The sequence below is a fragment of the Eurosta solidaginis genome, chromosome 5, assembly GCF_040869045.1.
Source record: "Eurosta solidaginis isolate ZX-2024a chromosome 5, ASM4086904v1, whole genome shotgun sequence".
Classification (NCBI taxonomy): domain Eukaryota; kingdom Metazoa; phylum Arthropoda; class Insecta; order Diptera; family Tephritidae; genus Eurosta; species Eurosta solidaginis.
Genome location: NC_090323.1, coordinates 177,101,616 through 177,121,863, shown reverse-complemented (window position 1 = coordinate 177,121,863; position 20,248 = coordinate 177,101,616). Strand labels below are relative to the sequence as shown.

The window sequence follows — 20,248 nt, the reverse complement described above, 5'->3', positions numbered from 1 at the left end:
TACAAAGCCTTGTACAACAAAATGTCAGTTAATAGAAATCAATAAAAATTTTCTTTTGACTTGACATTCTTCTGCACGGCGTATTGGTTGAATTCGCTTTGCCACCACCTGGTATGGATTCGCCTTGATGTAGACAAAGAAGAAAATGTAGGCAGAGCACGACCATTGTTGGAAGAAATACCGTTTCATATTTGCAGAGGATTTGATTGCAAACTGGCGATACATGAGTTTTGTTGTGTATGATAGGACTAGACGGGGAAGTTGACGCAATGTTTTTGTTGTTGACATTCGGAGAACTTTCAGCAACATTCAGATTGTTGTTGGATGATTGCACAGAGTTCATTAAAAATTCTATGAGATAATCAAATTGTTTTGAAATAATAAAAATTGTGTTATCAATAGCACTTGAGATGAGTTCAAAACAAAGTTTTTGAGCAGATAGCACAGTCAAGTGTTTTGCAGAAACCATTACACGGCACGATATTCCAGTCAGATTTCGAAAAGCATTTATTGCACTTGGCACAACAATCGTCCATTATGACAAAATAAAATAGAAAGTAAACAAAATAAAACGAGAAAGCGGTAAGAAACACGTCCGCACACAATGACGACTCGTTGTTCCTTTAGCTCTTGTTTCTTTCTCTCTTTCTTTCATTCGGTGAAGCAGACAAGTTTGACGTGTTTGCGCAGAACGAAGCAATTTTGAACTCGTGAATGCACAATCTTCTAAGTGTGACTTGTGTTGAAAAATTTCACTGTGCCGCGGCCTTTATTTGGCTCTGATAGTCTGAATTACGAAACAGCAACCCTGCCTAGAACAAATTCCAAAATGGTTCCAATTTCACTTTCGGTTCGTCGCATCAGGAATTAGCGAAATTTCGACGAATTTTCAGAGATTTTGACGTTCCCAAATTTTTGAGATTGATTTGTTGAAATTAAAACACAACAAATAATTTGTGTAAAACGACACAAAAATGAATCACTTGAAGTGGATGGGCCATTCGGCAACAATTTTCGATATACAAAGAAATCTGCGAAATGATCAGCAAAGTTGCGAGGTAACACTAGTGGCTAAAGGTCACTCGGTGCGTGCCCATCGATTTGTTCTTTCATCATGTTCAGATTTGCTGCGCAATCTATTAGTGGACATTCCGATGGGCCAGGAGGCGACCATTGTGGTGCCAGATATTAAAGGGTCGCTGCTGGAGAGTGTCTTAGCATTCATTTATGTTGGAGAAACGAGTTTGACATCAACTAATTTATCAGAATTTTTAGAGGCTATCAATACACTGGGTATTAAGTCTGCTATAAGTTTCGAATGCAGCAATGCTACATTATCTGGTGCAGTACCGACAACAACAGTACCACTGAAATCTTTAACTAATATACAAATTGCACATGAGGAGCTAATTGAGCACCAAGAAAATATTGCTGAAGAGAAGATCGTAGTAAGTACAATCAAACGTCAAATATAGTTAAAGTGGGCAGGTACCTTGCATAAGGCAAAGTTCCTCATGTTTGGCCTATGTTTTTCTTGGATTATAGCATCATTGCGATTTGGTTTCGCGTTTCTAGATCAAGTACAAGTTTGCCTAATTTATATTTTTATGCGCTCGGGATTTTAATATGAAAACATTAAACCTTCCAGGCTTACCCGCCCACCCACCACCTAGTTGGATGAAGAAATAACAAGTAAGGCAGGCTAAGTTCGGGTGTAACCGAACATTACATACAGAGCTTTGGAGACAAAATAAGGGAAAATTAACTTGTGGTAACCCTGGAATGTGTTTGTATGACATGGGTATCAAATGGAAAGTATTAAAGAGTATTTTAAAAGGGAGTGTGCCATAGTTCTATAGGTGGACGCCATTTCGGTATATCGCCATAAAGGTGGACCAGGGGTGACTCTAGAATGTGTTTTTACGATATGGGAATCAAATGAAAGGTGCTAATGAGTATTTTAAAAGGGTGTGGGCCTTAGTTCTAAAGGTGGACGTCTTATCGAGATATCGCCATAAAGGGGGACCAGGGGTGCCTCTAGAATGTGTTTTTACGATATGGGAATCAAATGAAAGGTGTTAATGAGTATTTTAAAAGGGAGTGGGCATTAGTTCTATAGGTGGACGCCTTTTCGAGATATCGTGTTTTTACGATATGGGAATCAAATGAAAGGTGCTAATGAGTATTTTAAAAGGGTGTGGGCCTTAGTTCAATAGGTGGACGCCTTTTCGAGATATCGCCATAAAGGGGGACCAGAGGTCACTCTACAACGTGTTTGTACGATATGGTTATCAGATGAAAGGTGTTAATGAGTATTTTTAAAGGGAGTGGGCCATAGTTCTATAGGTGGACGCCCTTTCGAGATATCACCACAAAGGTGGACCAGGGGTCCCTCTGTTGTTGTTGTTGTAGCGATAAGGCTGCTCCCCAAAGCCTTTGGGGAGTGTTATCGATGTGATGGTTCTTTGCCGGATACAAATCTGGTACGCTCCGGTACCATAGCACCATTAAGGTGCTAGCCCGACCATCTCGGGAACGATTTATGTGGCCACATTAAACCTTCAGGCCATTCCCTCCCTCCCTACCCTCAAGTTCCATCAGGAGCTTGGGGTCGCCAGAGCCTCGTCTGTTAGTGAAACAGGATTCGCCGCGGATAGGTGAGGTTGACAATTGGGTTTGGAGAAGCTATATATTGCGTTGGCAACCTGAAAGGTTGCGCTACACCGCTCCTTGAATCTGGTATTTTAGTCGCCTCTTACGACAGGCATACCTACCGCGGGTATATTCTGATCCCCTAACCCGCTGGGATCAGGGGTCCCTCTAGAATGTGTTTGTACGATATGGGTATCAAACGAAAGGTGTTAATGGGTATTTAAATGGGAGTAGGCCCTAGTTCTATAGGTGGACGCCTTTTCGCGATATCGCCATAAAGGTGGACCAGGGTTGACTCTAGAACGTGTTTTTACGATATTGGTATCAAATTCAAGGTATTAATGAGGGTTTTAAAAGGGAGTGGCCACAGTTGGATATGTGAAGGCGTTTTCGAGATATCGACCAAAATGGGGACCAGGGTGACCCAGAACAGCATCTGTGTGGTAGCGCTAATTTATTTATATATGTAATACCACGAACAGTAGTCCTGCCAAGACTCCAAGGGCTTTTGATTTCGCCCTGCAGGACTTTTTTCATTTTATTCTACTTAATATGGAAGGTGTCACACCCATTTTTCAATCCAATCCAATTACAATGTTTCATCCCTTTTTCATATTTCGTATAGAATTATGGCAATTTTTTCATTTTTCGTAATTTTCGATATCGAAAAAGTGGGCGTGGTCATAGTCGGATTTCGGCCATTTTTTATACCAAGATAAAGTGAGTTCAGATAAATACGTGAACTAAGTTTAGTAAAGATATATCGATTTTTGCTCAAGCTATCGTGTTAAGGGCCGAGCGGAAGGACAGACGGTTGACTGTGTATAAAAACTGGGCGTGACTTCTACCGATTTCGCCCATGTTTACTGAAAACAGTTATCGTCATAGAATCTAGGCCCCTACCAAATTTCACAAGGATTGGTTAATTTTTGTTCGGCTTATGGCACTAAAAGTATTCTAGACAAATTAAATTAAAAATTTTGAAATTTTCTTTTATTTTTTTATTTTGTTGCACCATATCATTACTGGAGTTGAATATTGACATAATTTACTTACATATATACTGCAAAGATATTCAATTTTTTGTTATAATCTCACTTAAACTTTTTTTTAAAAGTGGTGGTGTTCATCATCCGATTTTGCTAATTTTTATTTAGCACCCATATAGGAATAGGAGTAACGCTCTTGCCAAATTGCATCATGATATCTTCAACTACTGCCAAATTACGGCTTGCAAAACTTTCAAATTACCTTACAAAAGTGGGCGATGCCACGCCCATTGTCAAAAATTTTACTAATTTTATATTCTACGTCATAAGGTCAACCCACCTACCAAGTTTCATCGCTTTATCCGTCTTTAGTAATAAATTATCGCATTTTTTGGGTTTTTCGATATTTTCCATATCGAAAAAGTGGGCGTGGTTATAGTCCGATTTCGTTCATTTTAAATAGCGATCTGCGATGAGTGCCCAGGAACCTACATACCAAATTTACTCAAGTTATCGTGTGGGGCCAATTATTTTCTCTTTTCCTCTTTCCGGATTATAAAATGCCTAATTGTTTGGAAACCAAATAAATAGGATAGCGGCTACGTTCCTTGCTAGGCTGCCCGCTTGGTTATTACCTTGCCCGCATCTTAGGCGTTGCATAACCAGCAATGCTGAAAGCAGTGATTTATGCGGATGTTTTCTAAAATTGACCTATATATGTATATATTCTTTCAGGCACAAAATGTTATCACTGACGAAAGAGAATTGGAGTTTTTGGATGTATACAATGAAGCTCAACACAGCAAAATAACATATTCCATTGAGCACATGCCAGTGTCTGGCACAGCAAATGAATATATTTTAACTGAAAATTCTGGTACATTCACATTGACACAAAATAATAAACTTGAAAATGCATCAAATGCATCTGAATCCGAAAAATTAGTTGAAATGGAAGATACAACAGATGATGGACAAATTATCGAGGAATATAGTAGTACTACTTGTAGTGCACATTCCATAATTGAAATTAGTGCCAATACAGCTGCTGCGACCACAAGTACACCGAAGGTAACTGCCACTGCAACAAGTTCACAGCAACAACAAACAACTCAACCAATTATACAAATCAAAACAACACCCAAACTGAAAGCAGTCAATATAAAATCGGCAATTAGAACAGAAGAAAATGAAAAACTGCAACAACATCACCACCATCACCAATCTATGTATAACGCACTTGATCCCACTGCTGATCCAATTTCAGTATTAAAGGCTGATGACACTTATGAGACCTTGAATGCTGCTGCTGCTGCTGCTGTTGCTAGTGCACCGGTAACCAATACACCTGTAGATTCGTTATATTATGCGGTACAAGCAGTCATAGAAGAAGGTATGAGTTTGCAAAAAGCCGCACAAAAGTTTGATCTTTCAAAAACTGTTCTTTGGCGAAGAGTACGCAAACATCCACAATATATGAAAACGACACGTGAAAATCCTATACTTACAGCGGCCTATGAAAGGTTGAAGGGTGGTGATTCTTTAAAGAATATTAGCCGTGAATTAGATATACCAATGTCAACGTTACATCGACATAAAGTGCGTTTGGCACAGCAAGGACGTTTACCAGATTATGTATCATTTAAAAAACGTGATGTAAATTCGAAAATTGAATTAAAAGATAAATTAACTAAGGCACTGCACGCATGCGTTCATGAAGGTATGTCACAAAATCATGCAGCAAATTTATTTGATATACCAAAGAGTACACTTTGGCGTCATTTGCAAAAACGTGTAGCCGAAGCGGAGTTGTCACATAAGCTTGAGCAAGAACAGGGTCACATCAAGGAAGAAGTTATATTATCTTAAATCGGAGAAACAGTATTTTTAATTAGATTTGTTACATACATATTTTTAATCCCCACAAACATTTAATCAATTCGACTGTAGAATAATTAAACTGCAGATACTTTACTTGTAAATAAATAACGTTTTTACTAATGTTTGACTATAATGAATATATCAGACTTTGGCTAAAATATTGTATTTGGAACTAAAATTTAGTTTATAAAAATTTATCAGTTATTATTTGCTGGAGTTTCTTTAAACACGCTATCATAAAAAATTTTAAGACCGCATTCAAAGCTGACTTAAAAGTATATATTAAAATACTGAGGTCATAGCTTAATTTAAATATAGATTTTTTACATTAATAAGAATAGATTAGGCGCCATATATGTACGTATACGCATACATCCTTCTTATTCGTAATAATTTAAATATTGTTAATAAATAAAAAATAGTAATCCCATAAACTTTGGCTTTAAATGGCTGAAGCAAATTGTGGATTCATTCATGTAAACAGCTCGATATGGATGGAAATTTTTTCTATGTTGATGGTTGTTGTTGTAGCGATAAGGTTTCTCCCCGAAGGCTTTGGGGTGTTATCAATGTGATGGTCCTTTGCCGGATACAGATCCGGTACGCTCCGGTAACAGCACCATTAAGGTGCTAGCCCGACCATCTCGGGAACGATTTATATGGCCACAATAAACCTTCAGGCCATCCCTCCCTCCTGACCAACAAGTTACATGAGGCGCTTGGGGTCGCCAGAGCCTCGTCTGTTAGTGAAATAGGGTTCGGCGCGGACAGGTGAGGTTGGCAATTGGGCTTGGAGAAGCTATATATTGCTCTGGCAACCTGAAAGTGTTGCGCTACACAGCACTTGAATCTGGTATTTTAGTCGCCTCTTACGACAGGCATACCTACCGCGGGTATATTCTGACCCCCTAACCCGCTGGGGGTTGATGGTCCTTTGGGGATGTTGTTGTTGTAGCAATGCTTAGCCCCACCTAATAGCTGCGACCGATCACAAATTGTCATCAATATCCTCTAACGGAAGTCCAAGGAAACTTGCTGTTTCAACAGGGGTGGAACATATGATATGTAAGAGTTTAACCTGTTACCGTGGGAAACGTTCATAATTGTAACAAGATTCGCCACGCGTAGGCGAGGTTGACTATTGGGTTGCGGTGAATTGCGATTATCAACCCATTGAATCCCCATTAGACTGGGACCGATAGTAGATAAGAAAGTCCAAGCTTCAGTTGAAACATATTCAACATGTCCATGTTGTTGTTGTTGTAGCGATAAGGTTGCTCCCCGAAGGCTTTGTGGAGTGTTATCGATGTGATGGTCCTTTGCCGGATACAGATCCGGTACGCTCCGGTACCACAGCACCATTAAGGTGCTAGCCCGACCATCTCGGGAACGATTTATGTGGCCACATTAAACCTTCAGGCCATTCCCTCCCTCCCCACCTCAAGTTCCATGAGGAGCTTGGGGTCGCCAGAGCCTCGTCTGTTAGTGAAACAGGATTCGCCGCGAATATGTGAGGTTGCCAATTGGGTTCGGAGAAGCTATATATTGCGCTGGCAACCTGAAGGGTTGCGCTACACAGCCCTTTGAATCTGGTATTTTGTCGCCTCTTACGACAGGCATACCTACCGCGGGTACATTCTGATCGCCTAACCCGCTGGGGGTCAACATGTTCATCTTGCTATTCACCACATTCATAAATTTATACCTTTTGGTACAACTCTGCATGTGAAGAATGATTTATTACAAAAACTACAAATTGAAATTTTACAACGGCAACCCATTGGAATGTCATTAAAAAGGTAATAGAAAAAATTGGCAAGTTTTTGCAGCGCGTGCTTAAACCGTATAATTAATAAAAATTTATTTAGAGCAGTTTGTCGATAAGCTGTTGTTTAATTACGCGTGTGTTGTAAGTTTAAAAAATCTTAACTGAAGATATGCACTGAGGGGTATTTTCTGTCTCGTGCGTGTAACTTATCGCGCAGTCTTAAATTTTACACCTTGGCTCTTCAATGTGTAGATAATAAATGTCATATTGAATAGTGACGAAGTGGTTAATAGCGTTTTAGTCTGTCTACATCGTGTATTTTATGTAAAAGCAGAGAAAATATAATTTCTATTTTCTCTGGCAAAAGTTATCTTCTAGACTCCGAGGGATGTGTTCAGTGAGCAAAATAATTCTACACTTCCCGATTTTATTTATTTTCGTAATGTACTGCCCATTGTAAATTTTACCAAGTAGCGCAACTAACAGCTGATCGGTGAAAATTCGCACATTCACACGCACAGTTCTCGACCCAGTTTCAAAAAAAAAACTTTAGATTATTTAATTCAAATTTTAAGGTAAGATAATCCTTACAAATTTATGTATACAGAATATATATGGCGTTTTTGTTGTTATTAAAACAATAGTTTTATTTATATTAAAGCTTTTATACTTTTTTTTTTTAACTTTGAAAAATCTCCGAACACCATTCCTTCATTATATGACATTCGACTGCCTAGTCCACTGCCTTCCACTCTATTCGCAACATAACCTCTACTTAAGCTGCCAAACTATATAGTAAACAATGGTACTGCCTTGGGTATGTTCCTTCGATCACCATATGTGTCAAGTTAAAAACACTTATACCCTGTTTCGGGGAATATTTAGAATAAGGTGCCACGATTTTCCAACTTTTCTTTTTTTCGAGGGGGGCGGGGGTCCTAAAAATCACAAGATTATCATCCGCAACTCTAGGAAACTCTTAGTTTATGAAATATAAGCCTTTTAGTTTCCAAATTTAGTAAAATTTCAACTTAAAGGCTCCATTACTGATACTTAGCATAGACTTGACTTGACTTGAGAACTGTCACTTACAGTTCTGTTAAATGAACAGTGCATGTTACTGATTACTCAAAACTTGGCAACACTTAGCTTGACTTAGAAGTCTGTTGAATTTTGATTTTCTATGTAAGTTCTAAGTGACGTTTATATTTTGAGATGCCATTTGTTTGTTTCCATGTCATTTTGACATTTTGTCATACAAATTGACATTTATTTAAAAGTAAATTTCAAACCTGATTATGATGCCAGATTGTATGCGCTAAGTGGAGTATAATCGTGGCTAAGTTGCCAAGTTTACGCCAAGTCAAGTCAAGTCTATGCTAAGTATCAGTAATGGAGCCTTAAGTCCTGCACTTAAAATTCGGGTCGCACATGTCGATAGCGATATCAAAAGACGCGTATTTGCGTCAAGATTCAGAATCCGATCAGAAACTACATCTTTTATCTCGTTTAAAAGTTATTCGCGGAAAACACGTCGGTACTATTGTCGCTTTTTTCGTTGTGCAATTAAACGAAAACAAATGAAGGTGGTGAATAGTGTTGCCAGCTCCGCAACAATATCTTTTTAACTTGGTGGATGATTATAAGGTGGTGACACGTCGACATAAATGCAAACAAACATACACTATTAATGTATTTTATTTTTTTTTGTAATTCTCTGAATAATTTGAAATTAGTGTATTTAATTGGAACAAGTGCAGAATACATACATTTGTGAAAAAAAAAATAATTGGACTTTATAGATTTTTATGCTGATCCCAACGGTAATTCTGCGGAGAACACCTTTCTGCATAGGCGGCCTTCGGCCGCGCTTATAAAAAATAACCCTCGACTACGCCATGCCAAGTCCGGGTGTGTGGTATAACCGCGGCTACCGCCACGGTGATGTCCTTCTGCGTATTACACCCTTCTGCGCAGCACCCCAAATAATATTAGACTACAATTATTAAAAGTGTTTTACAAAAACAAAATACATTAATAGTGTATGTTTGTTTGCATTTATGTCGACGTGCCACCACCTTATAATGTTCTACAAAGATAAAAAGATATTGTTGCGGAGCTGGCAACACTATTCACCGCCGTCATTTGTTTAATTGCAACAACGAAAAAAGCGACAATAGTACCGACGGGTTTTCCGCTAATAACTTTTAAACGAGATAAAAAATGTAGTTTCTGCTTTCGGATTCTGAATCTTGACGCATATACGCGTCTTTTGATACCGCTATCGACATGTGCGACCCGAATTTTAGTGCAAGACTTAAGTTGAAATTTTACTAAATTTGGAAATTAAAAAGCTTATATTTCATAAACTAAGAGTTTCCTAGAGTTGCGGATGATAATTTTGTGATTTTTAGGACACCATCTACCCCTACAAATCAGCAAAAGTTTGAAAATCGTGGCACCTTATATAAAATCCAACCCGACGCGTATCTGCGTCAAGATTCAGAATCCGAAAGCAGAAACTACATTTTTTATCTCGTTTAAAAGTTATTCGCGGAAAACCCGTCGGTACTATTGTCGCTTTTTTCGTTGTTGCAATTAAACGAAAACAAATGAAGGTGGTGAATAGTGTTGCCAGCTCCGCAACAATATCTTTTTAACTTGGTAGAAGATTATAAGGTGGTGACACGTCGACATAAATGCAAACAAACATACACTATCAATGCATTTTGTTTTGTAATTCTCTGAATAATTTGAAATTAATGTATTTAATTGGAACAAGTGTAGAATACATACATTTGTCAAAAAAAAAAAAAATTGGACTTTAAAGCAGGCATGCTTAACCAACGAAACGATATCATTTCGTTACGATAATCAACGTTAATAAACGAAACGAAGTCATTTCGTTTCGTTTATTAACGTTAAGATCGTCAAATTAACGAAATGATTTCGTTTCGTTTTCTGCCATATCAAAACGAAATCAAATCGTTTATGTTGATTATTAATTTCAAACTATGCTGGCAAAGCTGATTGATGGCGGAGTCATTAAAGGTGAAAGCACTAGCCAAGCTGATTGCAACTTTTCTCATGAATTTTGACAGTACAAACATTTCTCAGAGTATTTTTGACATTACCACCAACGAATTACACAAACAAATTACATAGAGTTTGTGTGTGTATGTGCGCTCGTTGTTGCCACCTTACGGCTTCACCATGGCTATAGCATTGCCAGCACAATTCAAACATAAAGTATCACGTTTTTGTTAACGTTTTTAACGTTAACGAAAGCTTTTCGTTTCGGTTAAAAACGAGATACAATTTATCTTGATAATTTCTTTATCGATAATATTTCGAAGTGTTTCAACGGAAACGGTGGAAATTTTTTGATAAACGATTAGCTTAACGTTAAGGTGCATCCCTGCTTTAAAGAGATTTTTATGCTGATTCCCACGGTAATTCTGCGTAGAACACCTTTCTGCATAGGCGGCCTTCGTCCGCGCTTATAAAAAATTACCCTGGGCTACGCCATGCCAAGTGCATGTGTGTGTGGTATAACCGTGGCTACCGCCACGGTGATGTCCATCTGCGTAGTACACCCTTCTGCGCAGCACCCCAAATAATATTAGACTACAATTATTAAAAATGTTTTACAAAAACAATACATTAATAGTGTATGTTTGTTTGCATTTATGTCGACGTGCCACCACCTTATAATGTTCTACCAAGATAAAAAGATATTGTTGCGGTGCTGGCAACACTTTTCACGACCGTCATTTGTTTAATTGCAACCACGAAAAAAGCGACAATAGTACCAACGGGTTTTCCGCGAATAACTTTTAGACGAGATAAAAAATGTAGTTTCTGCTTTCGGATTCTGAATCTAGACGCAAATACGCGTCTTTTGATACCGCTATCGACATGTGCGACCCGAATTTTAAGTGAAGGACTTAAGTTGAAATTTTACTAAATTTGGAAATTAAAAAGCTTATATTTCATAAACTAAGAGTTTCTTAGAGTTGCGGATGATAATTTTGTGATTTTTAGGACCCCTCTACCCCTAAAAATCAGCAAAAGTTTGAAAATCGTGGCACCTTATATAAAATCCAACCCGCTAAAACTCGTCCAAAAATATCGGGAGGGGTGTCAAAATACGCGTGGAAATTAAGAATTTTGGTAATAGTCTAGTTGAGTGGTCGACTGCTAATACGCTATCAAAAATATCGAGAGGGGTGTCAAACAACTTCAACTGCAAATATCTCCGGACATAGATACAATTTTTCTTTTCCGCCATCGGATTATTGTTCTCGAGATTAATACGCGTCTTTTGACTTCTTTCGATATTTGTGGTAGCGTATTAGCAGTCCACCCCTCAACTAGACTAATACCAGAATTTTATTTCTGTGAAAAGACATTTCCAAAAAACCGAAAAATGGTCCCGGAGCGCTCCGAAACCGGTGGTGGGATCCATAATATTTTTGCGCAGAATACTTTTCTGCATTGGTGGCATTCGGCCGCGCTTATAAAAAATTACCCTGGTTGGGTCCAACACCGGTTTGGAGACCAAAACTATATCCGCGCAAAACACTTTTACCCACAATTTTCTTGTGGGTACAAAATCATAAAAGTTACAACAATCAAATGAAAATTTTTCGATTTAGTTTGCAAACATCTCCGAAAGGAAATCAAATTTCTAATTTCCGCTTTCGGATTCGTTGTTCTGGGATCAAGATGCGTCTTTTGACGCCTGCCGATATTTTTGGACGAGTTTTAGCAGTGGTACCCTAAAGTAAACAATTACCGGTTAAACTTAGCCAACTTTAACTGTAGTTTAAACTCGACCTGAATAATAGGGCATTACATGATATAACCCATGGCGGAACCAGTAACAGATGATTGCCGGAAATCAGCTAATTGGCAATCGCAGTACGATTTTGACGTTAGCCGTGTTTTTTTTACAAGCGTATACGTTTACGTTTGCGGTTATCCTCGCTTAGATAATGCTCAGGAGAACCATCTAGCGGCAGTGGGTAAATAACTTGCTACAGAACAGGGTGTACCTAAAATCGGAGACACAAACCTCTGGTGGCCATAATGTATAACATATAGCTGAATCAGTTGCGATGAATAGTGGACACGCATAGAATATATAGAGGGTGAAACATACACACATATTTCAATTACATCTGCATATAATGCGTATTGAAATTTACAGCTGAATTCAGTAAGCCGTCTCTAGTCACTATTAAAGACTATTTGGGGTGAAAATCACTTTTGAGACAATTTTCATTCTGTAAGCTGTCTCGCGTCTCCAGCCTCACAAAAGCAATCACTAATTTGTGAGCTGGGCCGGAGCAGATCACAAACGTGAAAATTTCAGAAAAAGTATGAAAATTATTTGCGAAAAACGCTTTAGATATATTTTTTTTATTCCTCAAATTAAAATAAGCATAGAAAAAATTAAAAAACAGAAAATACTTTAAAGAAACATCGAACTCTATGTGGCGCCGCTGAGATTCGAACCTACACACTTTGGGATTTTCTATAAAAATTATGAACGGCGTCTTAGCAAGCTCAGCCACAATACCACCTAACGTTATGTTGACAAAATGCAATGCTATATTATTTGTTCAATGTATGAGTAAATTGTCATTTTGGTGAATTTCGTTGATATGGTGAATTCTTTTTGTGACTTTCGTTTACTGAATACCGAAATCATCTCAAGTCACAAAAATTGTCTCTAAAGGAAAATCTCAAATTTAGAGACTTGAGATGAGACTGAATTACAGAATTCAGCCGTTAGTAGTACAAATTTTAGGCGCAGAAATTTCAGGGATGTATTTAAAGTTTAACGCTTAGCAGTCCATATAAAGGGATATCGATTCACAAAAAAAAGTGGATGGACCGCATTTTTGTTTGTAGGTATGGCACCATGCTGCCTTCCCCTTGTTCTGGGTTCAAAGAGTGTCGTTTGACGCCTCTTCCGATGTTTTTGGACGTGTATTAAAAATGTCACGCAGTCGTGTAGAGTTACCGATACTCTCCAGATATTTTTGGAACAGTTGTTTGGAACAGTAACGAATTACCACATTTTCGCCACATTCGCTCAACATTTATTCGGCTGTCAGGCAGTTCTTTGACATCCTTAAGTGTTGGTTTTGAATAAAATTTGTTTTCTTAATATTATAGTGAAGTGTAAAAACTATCCAAGTCCTTATCTTAACATTTTAAGCATAATTGTTTAATTTGGTAGTTGGCTCGACTCGGTGTTCGTAAAACAAAATTTCTATCACTGAACTGATGGAATCATGTTTGTATCGTATCAACAAAAATTGCGTTCACTGAAAGCGCCCCTTTTGACAATGGCTATTGAGGGATTTAAGGGGTTGTGTAGCGCAACCCTCTCAAGGGGTTGCCAGCGCAATATATAGCTTCGCCAATCCAAAAGTCAACCTCACCTACCCGCGGCAAATCCTGTTTCATTAACAGATGAGGCTCTGGCGATCCCAAGCTTCTAACGGAACTAGGGGGTGGGGAGGGAAGAATGGCCTGAAGGTTTAATGTCATATAAATCGTTCCCGGGATGGCCGGGCTAGTACCTTAATGGTGCTTTGTTACCGGAGCGTACCGGATCTATATCCGGCGAAGGATCATCAACATCGATAACACTCACCAAAGCCTTCGGGGGTGCCTTTATCGTTAATACAACATCAACAGCTATTAACACAAATTTTGATACGGTACTCTGGACTTTGAAATTCGATACCGATATTTTATACGAGATACTTTTTGGCATCGAGTATTTGGACGGCAGTATGGTATCGACTATTAGAGCCTCCTGCAATTTACAACCAGATTGACTGAATTTTTGTATGTGTGCGTGTCGGGTATTTGACGCTTGCCCCGCGACTATCAAATAAAAAGCCATCAATCAACATTTGCATTTAGAAACCGTAGCGTTTGGACGTGAATATGTCGTCATCGAATGATGACTTTTTTTACTTGCAACTACAGCAGTTTTATTAAATAATAAAAATATTAATAAAAACTTTATTAAATAATAATAAAAGCTTTTCGTTCCATAAAGCTGGTAAACATTGATAATTTTCAATAAATTTTAATATGAATTACTGTTCTTCCTCGCACTTGTTCATTTTGAATGTCAAAACAAACTAAATACAACACTGCTGTTTTGTCAATCACATCCCGCGACTATCAAATAAGCAAGCGTCAAATGAAAAAATCTAAAATTTTTGATTTTCATCTACGTGTAGCCGACAACAAATACGTGTGTCACGACGCCACCCGACTGCACTAACACACACAAAATTCAGTCAATCTGGTTGTAAATCGCAGGAGGCTCTTAGGTAAAATGTGGTGGCATACATGTTGATGCGCACATTTGTCGTGTTTCGATATTTGCCAAAAAAGATTAGATAGTTCTATCGAATTCTATTAATGAAAATATACATATAATATCTAATTTCTCATTGCATTTCATTGGACTAATATTAAGGACCAGTTTTAAAGAAGTTGCTTGAGCTAAGCTTAACCTTAGTTTGCCAAAACTTTAGTCAAATTTAGACATCAGTTGTACTGCAGCGCAGCTTTTCAGTCACACTTGGTAGTTGCCGTTGTGGTAGGCTTTTGGTACAAGTCAAGAACAGGGGGTCAATTCACTAACTGTGCAAAACTGAAAAATGTACACTCATTGACAACTCATTTGCACATACAATTTACACTTTAAATTTTCATGCGATTCTGTAAATTATTGTGTACATTGTTTTGCTGGATGGGCGCTGAATGTAAAAGTATTATGTCAGTGAGAAAATATTCATCAAACGCCATGAAAACAAAAAAGCCATTCTGCAACAGTGCGTATGAGTTTTGAATGTTACAATAGTGTACACTGGCTGCCAAGAAAACTCACGAAGTTTTTATCAGTGAGTGTTTTTGTTCACATCTTTGCTTTACAGAATCAGAATTTCACAGTTTACATAATTTGTTGTGTACACTTTAAAACTCACAGTTAGCGAATAAGGCCTCAGCTTTTACGCGTCCAAAAATATCACATTTGTCACTTTTATGAAAAAAACTTGTCAACCTGCTGAAAGTGCCTGCACTTGCAAATAAGCATGAATGAATTATAGAAGGTTGCGCATTGCCCATGTAAACAGTAGTTCAGCTGTTTTTTATGGGCAATTTTTACGTCATTTTCCTTCAGCTCTTGTGTTTTCTCTTTTTTTCAATCGCTGAAGCAGTCAAGTGTGACGTAGATGCGCAGAACGAAGCAATTTTGAACTCGTGAATGCACTATCTGTGTGATTTTTTAATAAGGACTAAAATAGTTTGTCTATCGATATATCGATATTTTTTTCCTTTCAATTTGTTCCATTTCTATGGCAATAACAGCTGTTTTTGTTATTTATGCTTACAAAAGGGGTGGTTCATAAAGTTAAATTTTTGCTTGTTTTTCGTGTAAAGATTTCAAAGTTTTTTGTATGCCTGCTGCAGTTGCTAAAATAATTAATGTTGGAACAAAAACTGATTAAATAAAAGTATGGCTTTGCCTCTGTTTTTGGGTTATACGCTTACAGTAGTTGTATCAATTTCTATTGTAGTTGTCATTATTTTGCTGGGTAAGATAATGGAATTATTTGTTTGACCACTACCATATGGCTATTTAGATATATATTTTTAACAATGTGATTGAGCTATGGATGAAGAATAATACGTTTGAGAACTGGGCGAAACTTATTATCGAAACGCAATTGCGGCAGAAGAAACGTCCCGAGTGATATATTTTTACATAAATTAGGCGTTAACATACAAGGTTATGTTGAAATAGGACGTTAATGCAAACTTCACTTTGACAGCCGGCTCCTGAAATACGTCGGAAAATGTTCGGAGTGGTATCGAAAACCCTGAATCGAATATCAAAAATTTGGTAGTAGTGCAGTTTAGGGGCCCCACCATAAAGTTGGGCCAAGATCTTCGAGTGAGGTATCAAAAGACGCGTATTAATCTCGAGAACAATAATCCGAAGGCGGAGAAGAAAAATTTTATCTCTGTCCGGAGATATTTGCAGTTGAAGTTGGCGATTTTCATGTGGTTGTTGTTGTGTTTATACCCACAAAAAAAATTGTGCATCACCGTGGCGGTAGCCACGGTTATACCACAAACCCGGACTTGGCATGGCGTAGCCCAGGGTTATTTTTTATAAGCGCGGCCGAAGGCCGCCAACGCAGAAAGGTGTTCTGCGCAAAAATACTATGGATCCCGGTAGTACCCGCGGGTCTTTTTTCGGTTTTTCGTTAATATCTTTTGAACGGGTAAAAAAAGTTAACTTCCGCTTTCGGATTCTTGATCTAGACGGGAATACGCGTCTTTTGATACCTCACTCAAAAAAAAGGCCCAGTTTTAGGGTTGGGCCCCTAAACTGCACAATTACCAAAAATTTTACTTCTGCGGATAGATAGAAAAAACCAATCCGACGCTCTAGATTTTCAATATTCCCTTTAGACCATCTAGACATTTTTAACCGCTTCATATAAGCACATGCATATCGAATTTTGAAATGCACGAACCTCTTCGTTGTCTGTGTACTGACTTCAATAAGCACTGCGAAAACATTGATACGTGTGACTCACTGCACGTAATAAAAAAAATATCTGCTGACTACCTTAAATACGCAATGATTTGGGTGGGTTGCTTGGAATCACGTCCTTTCCAACCTCCCGCTCTTATCACCAGCTGCAGTAACTTTGGGTGGGTGGCTTGGAATCACGACCGTTCCAACCTCGCACACATCGCAGCCCTACTTGTTGTGTGTCAAATATACATCAACTGCTCGAAATCACGTCCATTCCGACAGTACTAATAATCAATTCCCGTTGCTCGGCATCATAGTCCATCCCGACAACTGATTTAATAATATATATACATATTTTAAAATATAATTTAGTTCAATTTGTGTGCTTCCGTAATTTATCTGTAATCCGTAACTATATTTAGTCTGATTAATTGTTAAATTTGTAGACTAATAAATAAATACAGCTCTAGATTTTCAATACTACTCCAAAAGACTTATGATGTTGCAATGCTTATACCTGAATATATAGCTTATAACCCTTATTGTTGTTGCTGTATGTTTTGGAGAGTTGTTGTTGTTGTAGCGATAAGGTTGCTCCCCGAAGGCTTTGGCGAGTGTTATCGATGTGATGGTCCTTTGCCGGATACAGATCCGGTACGCTTCGGTAACACAGCACCATTAAGGTGCTAGCCCGACCATCTCGGGAACGATTTATGTGGCCAAATTAAACCTACACCATTGCTGTATGTCTTGGAGAGTTGTTGTTGTTGTCGTAGCGATAAGGTTGCTCCCCGAAGGCCTTGGCGAGTGTTATCGATGTGATGGTCCTTTGCCGGATACAGATCCGGTACGCTCCGGTAACAGCAACATTAAGGTACAAACCCGGCCATCTTGGGAACGAAAAAATATGACCAGATTGAACCTTCTAGGCCATCTTAGTTATCACCGAAAGAGTTTAATGATTATTTTTCCCATTTGTTTATTTTCAGGTTGGTTCCTTATCTGGAAGGCTTTTTTGTCGAAATTTCGTCTTGTACGCGAGCTATTGGGCCAAGATAACGGCGACGATTTTGAACCACTCGAGCAGCAACCACGTTGGAGAGCAAAAAGAGTACGCCGTGACTAATATATTTTACTGAATAGTAATTGAAATAGAGAAACCACAAAACACATAACGCAGAAACATAAAACAGATAATATACGACGACGACTTAATAGTTAATAGTATTAACTATTTATAAACATAACTACAACTTAAACAACTGTTGAGTTACACTAGACGTCCTGTAATACATAGCACATATAAAATATTACTTAGCAATTATGAATATCCGCTGTGCAAAGCCCGATGATTTGATGAGTATGCAACATTGTAATTTACTTTGCTTGCCTGAGAATTATCAAATGAAATATTACTTTTATCATGGACTCACATGGCCGCAACTAAGTTATGTTGCTGAAGATGATAAAGGTAATATTGTTGGTTATGTTTTGGCTAAAATGGAGGAACCCGAACCGGGCGAAGAGAGTAAACATGGCCATATTACTTCATTGGCGGTGAAACGTTCATATCGTCGTTTGGGATTGGCACAAAAACTAATGAATCAAGCATCTCAAGCTATGGTCGAGTGTTTCGATGCACAATATGTCTCGTTGCATGTGCGTAAAAGTAATCGTGCTGCTTTAAATCTTTATACCGATTCGTTAAAATTTAAGATTATTGAAATTGAACCGAAATACTACGCAGACGGAGAGGATGCTTATGCTATGCGTCGTGATCTTAGCGAATTTTCTAAAAAGGAAAATGACGATGAGTCAATAGCACAAGAAACAACGAAATCTGGTCTAATGGATGGCAGTGAGAAGGATAATAATAAAATCAACTACAGACAAACAGTGTCGCATGATCACAGCGGCCATGATGGCCATTGTTGCTGAAAAAAGTACTCGCAGAAAGTTTGCTGCATTTATAGTAGCGTCCTTATGGAATTTTTTGGTGTAATTTTGTATTCATATTTATTTGGAATGCCTTCCTTTTTTTGTATTTTGTATTAACTATGAGTGGGTTCTTGCAAACACTACAATAAAAAATAAATATTGTAATTAAAATTTTTCAAATCTTACTAGTTTTAATATTTTATAGAAGATAGATAGATATTCAAAACCCATAAATGAGCCGCTCAGTGCACACATCGATTAACTCCACTTTTCGAAAAATCTTAAATTTAAGTGTCAAAGCCCATGGTGCAGTCATAACTTTTTATATGTATAATAATTTTCCTGAATAATAAAGATTAGCACCGTTAAATGGCAATTTTTTTTGGCCATTGAATAATAAGTAATTTATTTCAGAAGCCATTTCGATTAGCTCCATACTCTAATATAAATCGCTTCAGTAACGCTGTATCTGTTCTGGCCGTGCATCGACGCTTATTTGTTTTTAAACAGCCGAAGATGCTCTCTCCCCCTCAATAATATTCGTAACAAAATCGCATCGGTAAACAGATAAAAAAAAAAAGCACAATGCAAACGGTAGTTAGTATAGCACTTATAGGGTTATCTACTTTATTTAAATACACAATTTTTTTGTAAATTATTATACTCAGCTGCGCAGAGCTCACAGAGTATATTAATTTTGTTCGCATAACGGTCATCCGTAACGGCATAAACTAGAGCTTACGATTTCTTCTCGAACACAAGCGAGAATTTCGAGACTCGCGAAATCGGGATCTCGGCTTCTCGCGAGATTCTCGAATCTCGAAATACTCGTAAAGATCACGAGATTCTCGAGTTTCCGAGATTCTCGAATTTCGTAAAGCTCGCGAGTCTCGAAATACTCGTTAAGCTCGATAGCTTCTCGACTGTTGTATAACTGGCTGCTGGGGTAAGGCGGAGGTGGCACTTGGCATGCTGGCAAGCCCCTGCTAGCTCGTCGGGTGGGGTGAGTTTTTGCTCACCCGCCTTACCTACAGGTATACAAACAAGAGAGAGGTTCATGCCTGAAATCTATGTAAAGAAAAGGAAAGCTGGAAGAAAAGGTCTGTCCGTGTCAGGTGGAGTCATCCCTCCCCTTCTGCGTAAAACCTTGACGCAGCCTTGGGCGTTGCACTGACTCCGGCACTTTAGCAACGCCCCCTTAGCCTGACATGTGTCCGTCCGTTAATGTCCCATGTCCCTAGCCTGTCTAGTCTGTCACCGTCGCCTCACATTCACGTCGCCCTTTTTTGTTGCACTCGTGCAACACCCACACCAATTGAGTGTCTTAGCCTGACATTTTTTTTTTTTTTTTTTTTTAGGGTAAGCTCAACCCATGAACTAATAAATATGATAAGTTTGGATTCCTTTGTAAAACGTTATAAAAAACTCTTT

General features: G+C 38.2%; 3 protein-coding genes across 16 annotated transcripts in view; all 3 read left to right on the top strand.

The window, feature by feature from the left end:
• LOC137233994 (solute carrier family 66 member 3) overlaps nt 1-6,011 on the top strand; it is a 64,546-nt gene extending 58,535 nt beyond the window's left edge. For 12 of the 14 annotated variants that reach the window (XR_010947628.1, XM_067757608.1, XM_067757605.1 and 9 more), the window contains exon 6: nt 4,377-4,515. Coding sequence is in view for 2 of the 14 variants with exons in the window: in XM_067757594.1 (XP_067613695.1) it covers nt 975-1,448; nt 4,377-5,510 (1,608 nt within the window). In the remaining 12 variants the exon portion in view is untranslated. Of the gene's footprint in view, nt 1-795; nt 1,449-4,376 lie in introns of those variants that run through there. The other 2 variants (XM_067757594.1, XM_067757595.1) reach the window with 2 other exon arrangements.
• Nucleotides 6,012-15,702: 9,691 nt separating this feature from the next.
• LOC137233991 (small integral membrane protein 13) lies at nt 15,703-18,008 on the top strand. Its single transcript, XM_067757589.1, has 2 exons — nt 15,703-15,926; nt 17,869-18,008. Exons 1-2 carry the CDS (start codon nt 15,848-15,850, stop codon nt 18,003-18,005), a joined length of 216 nt encoding a protein of 71 aa, XP_067613690.1. The 5' UTR covers nt 15,703-15,847; the 3' UTR covers nt 18,006-18,008.
• A 185-nt stretch (nt 18,009-18,193) lies between these two features.
• vnc (GNAT family N-acetyltransferase vnc) lies at nt 18,194-18,997 on the top strand. Its single transcript, XM_067757588.1, has one exon. It carries the CDS (start codon nt 18,203-18,205, stop codon nt 18,815-18,817), a length of 615 nt encoding a protein of 204 aa, XP_067613689.1. The 5' UTR covers nt 18,194-18,202; the 3' UTR covers nt 18,818-18,997.
• Nucleotides 18,998-20,248: the final 1,251 nt, after the last annotated feature.

Excerpts from the sequence above, each read along its gene's own strand:
- LOC137233991 (XM_067757589.1), top strand. The coding sequence starts at position 15,848 with ATGGCTTTGCCTCTGTTTTTGGGTTATACGCTTACAGTAGTTGTATCA. Across the intron at positions 15,927-17,868 it reads AGTTGTCATTATTTTGCTGG|GTTGGTTCCTTATCTGGAAG; the intron begins GTAAGATAATGG and ends GTTTATTTTCAG.
- vnc (XM_067757588.1), top strand. The coding sequence starts at position 18,203 with ATGAATATCCGCTGTGCAAAGCCCGATGATTTGATGAGTATGCAACAT.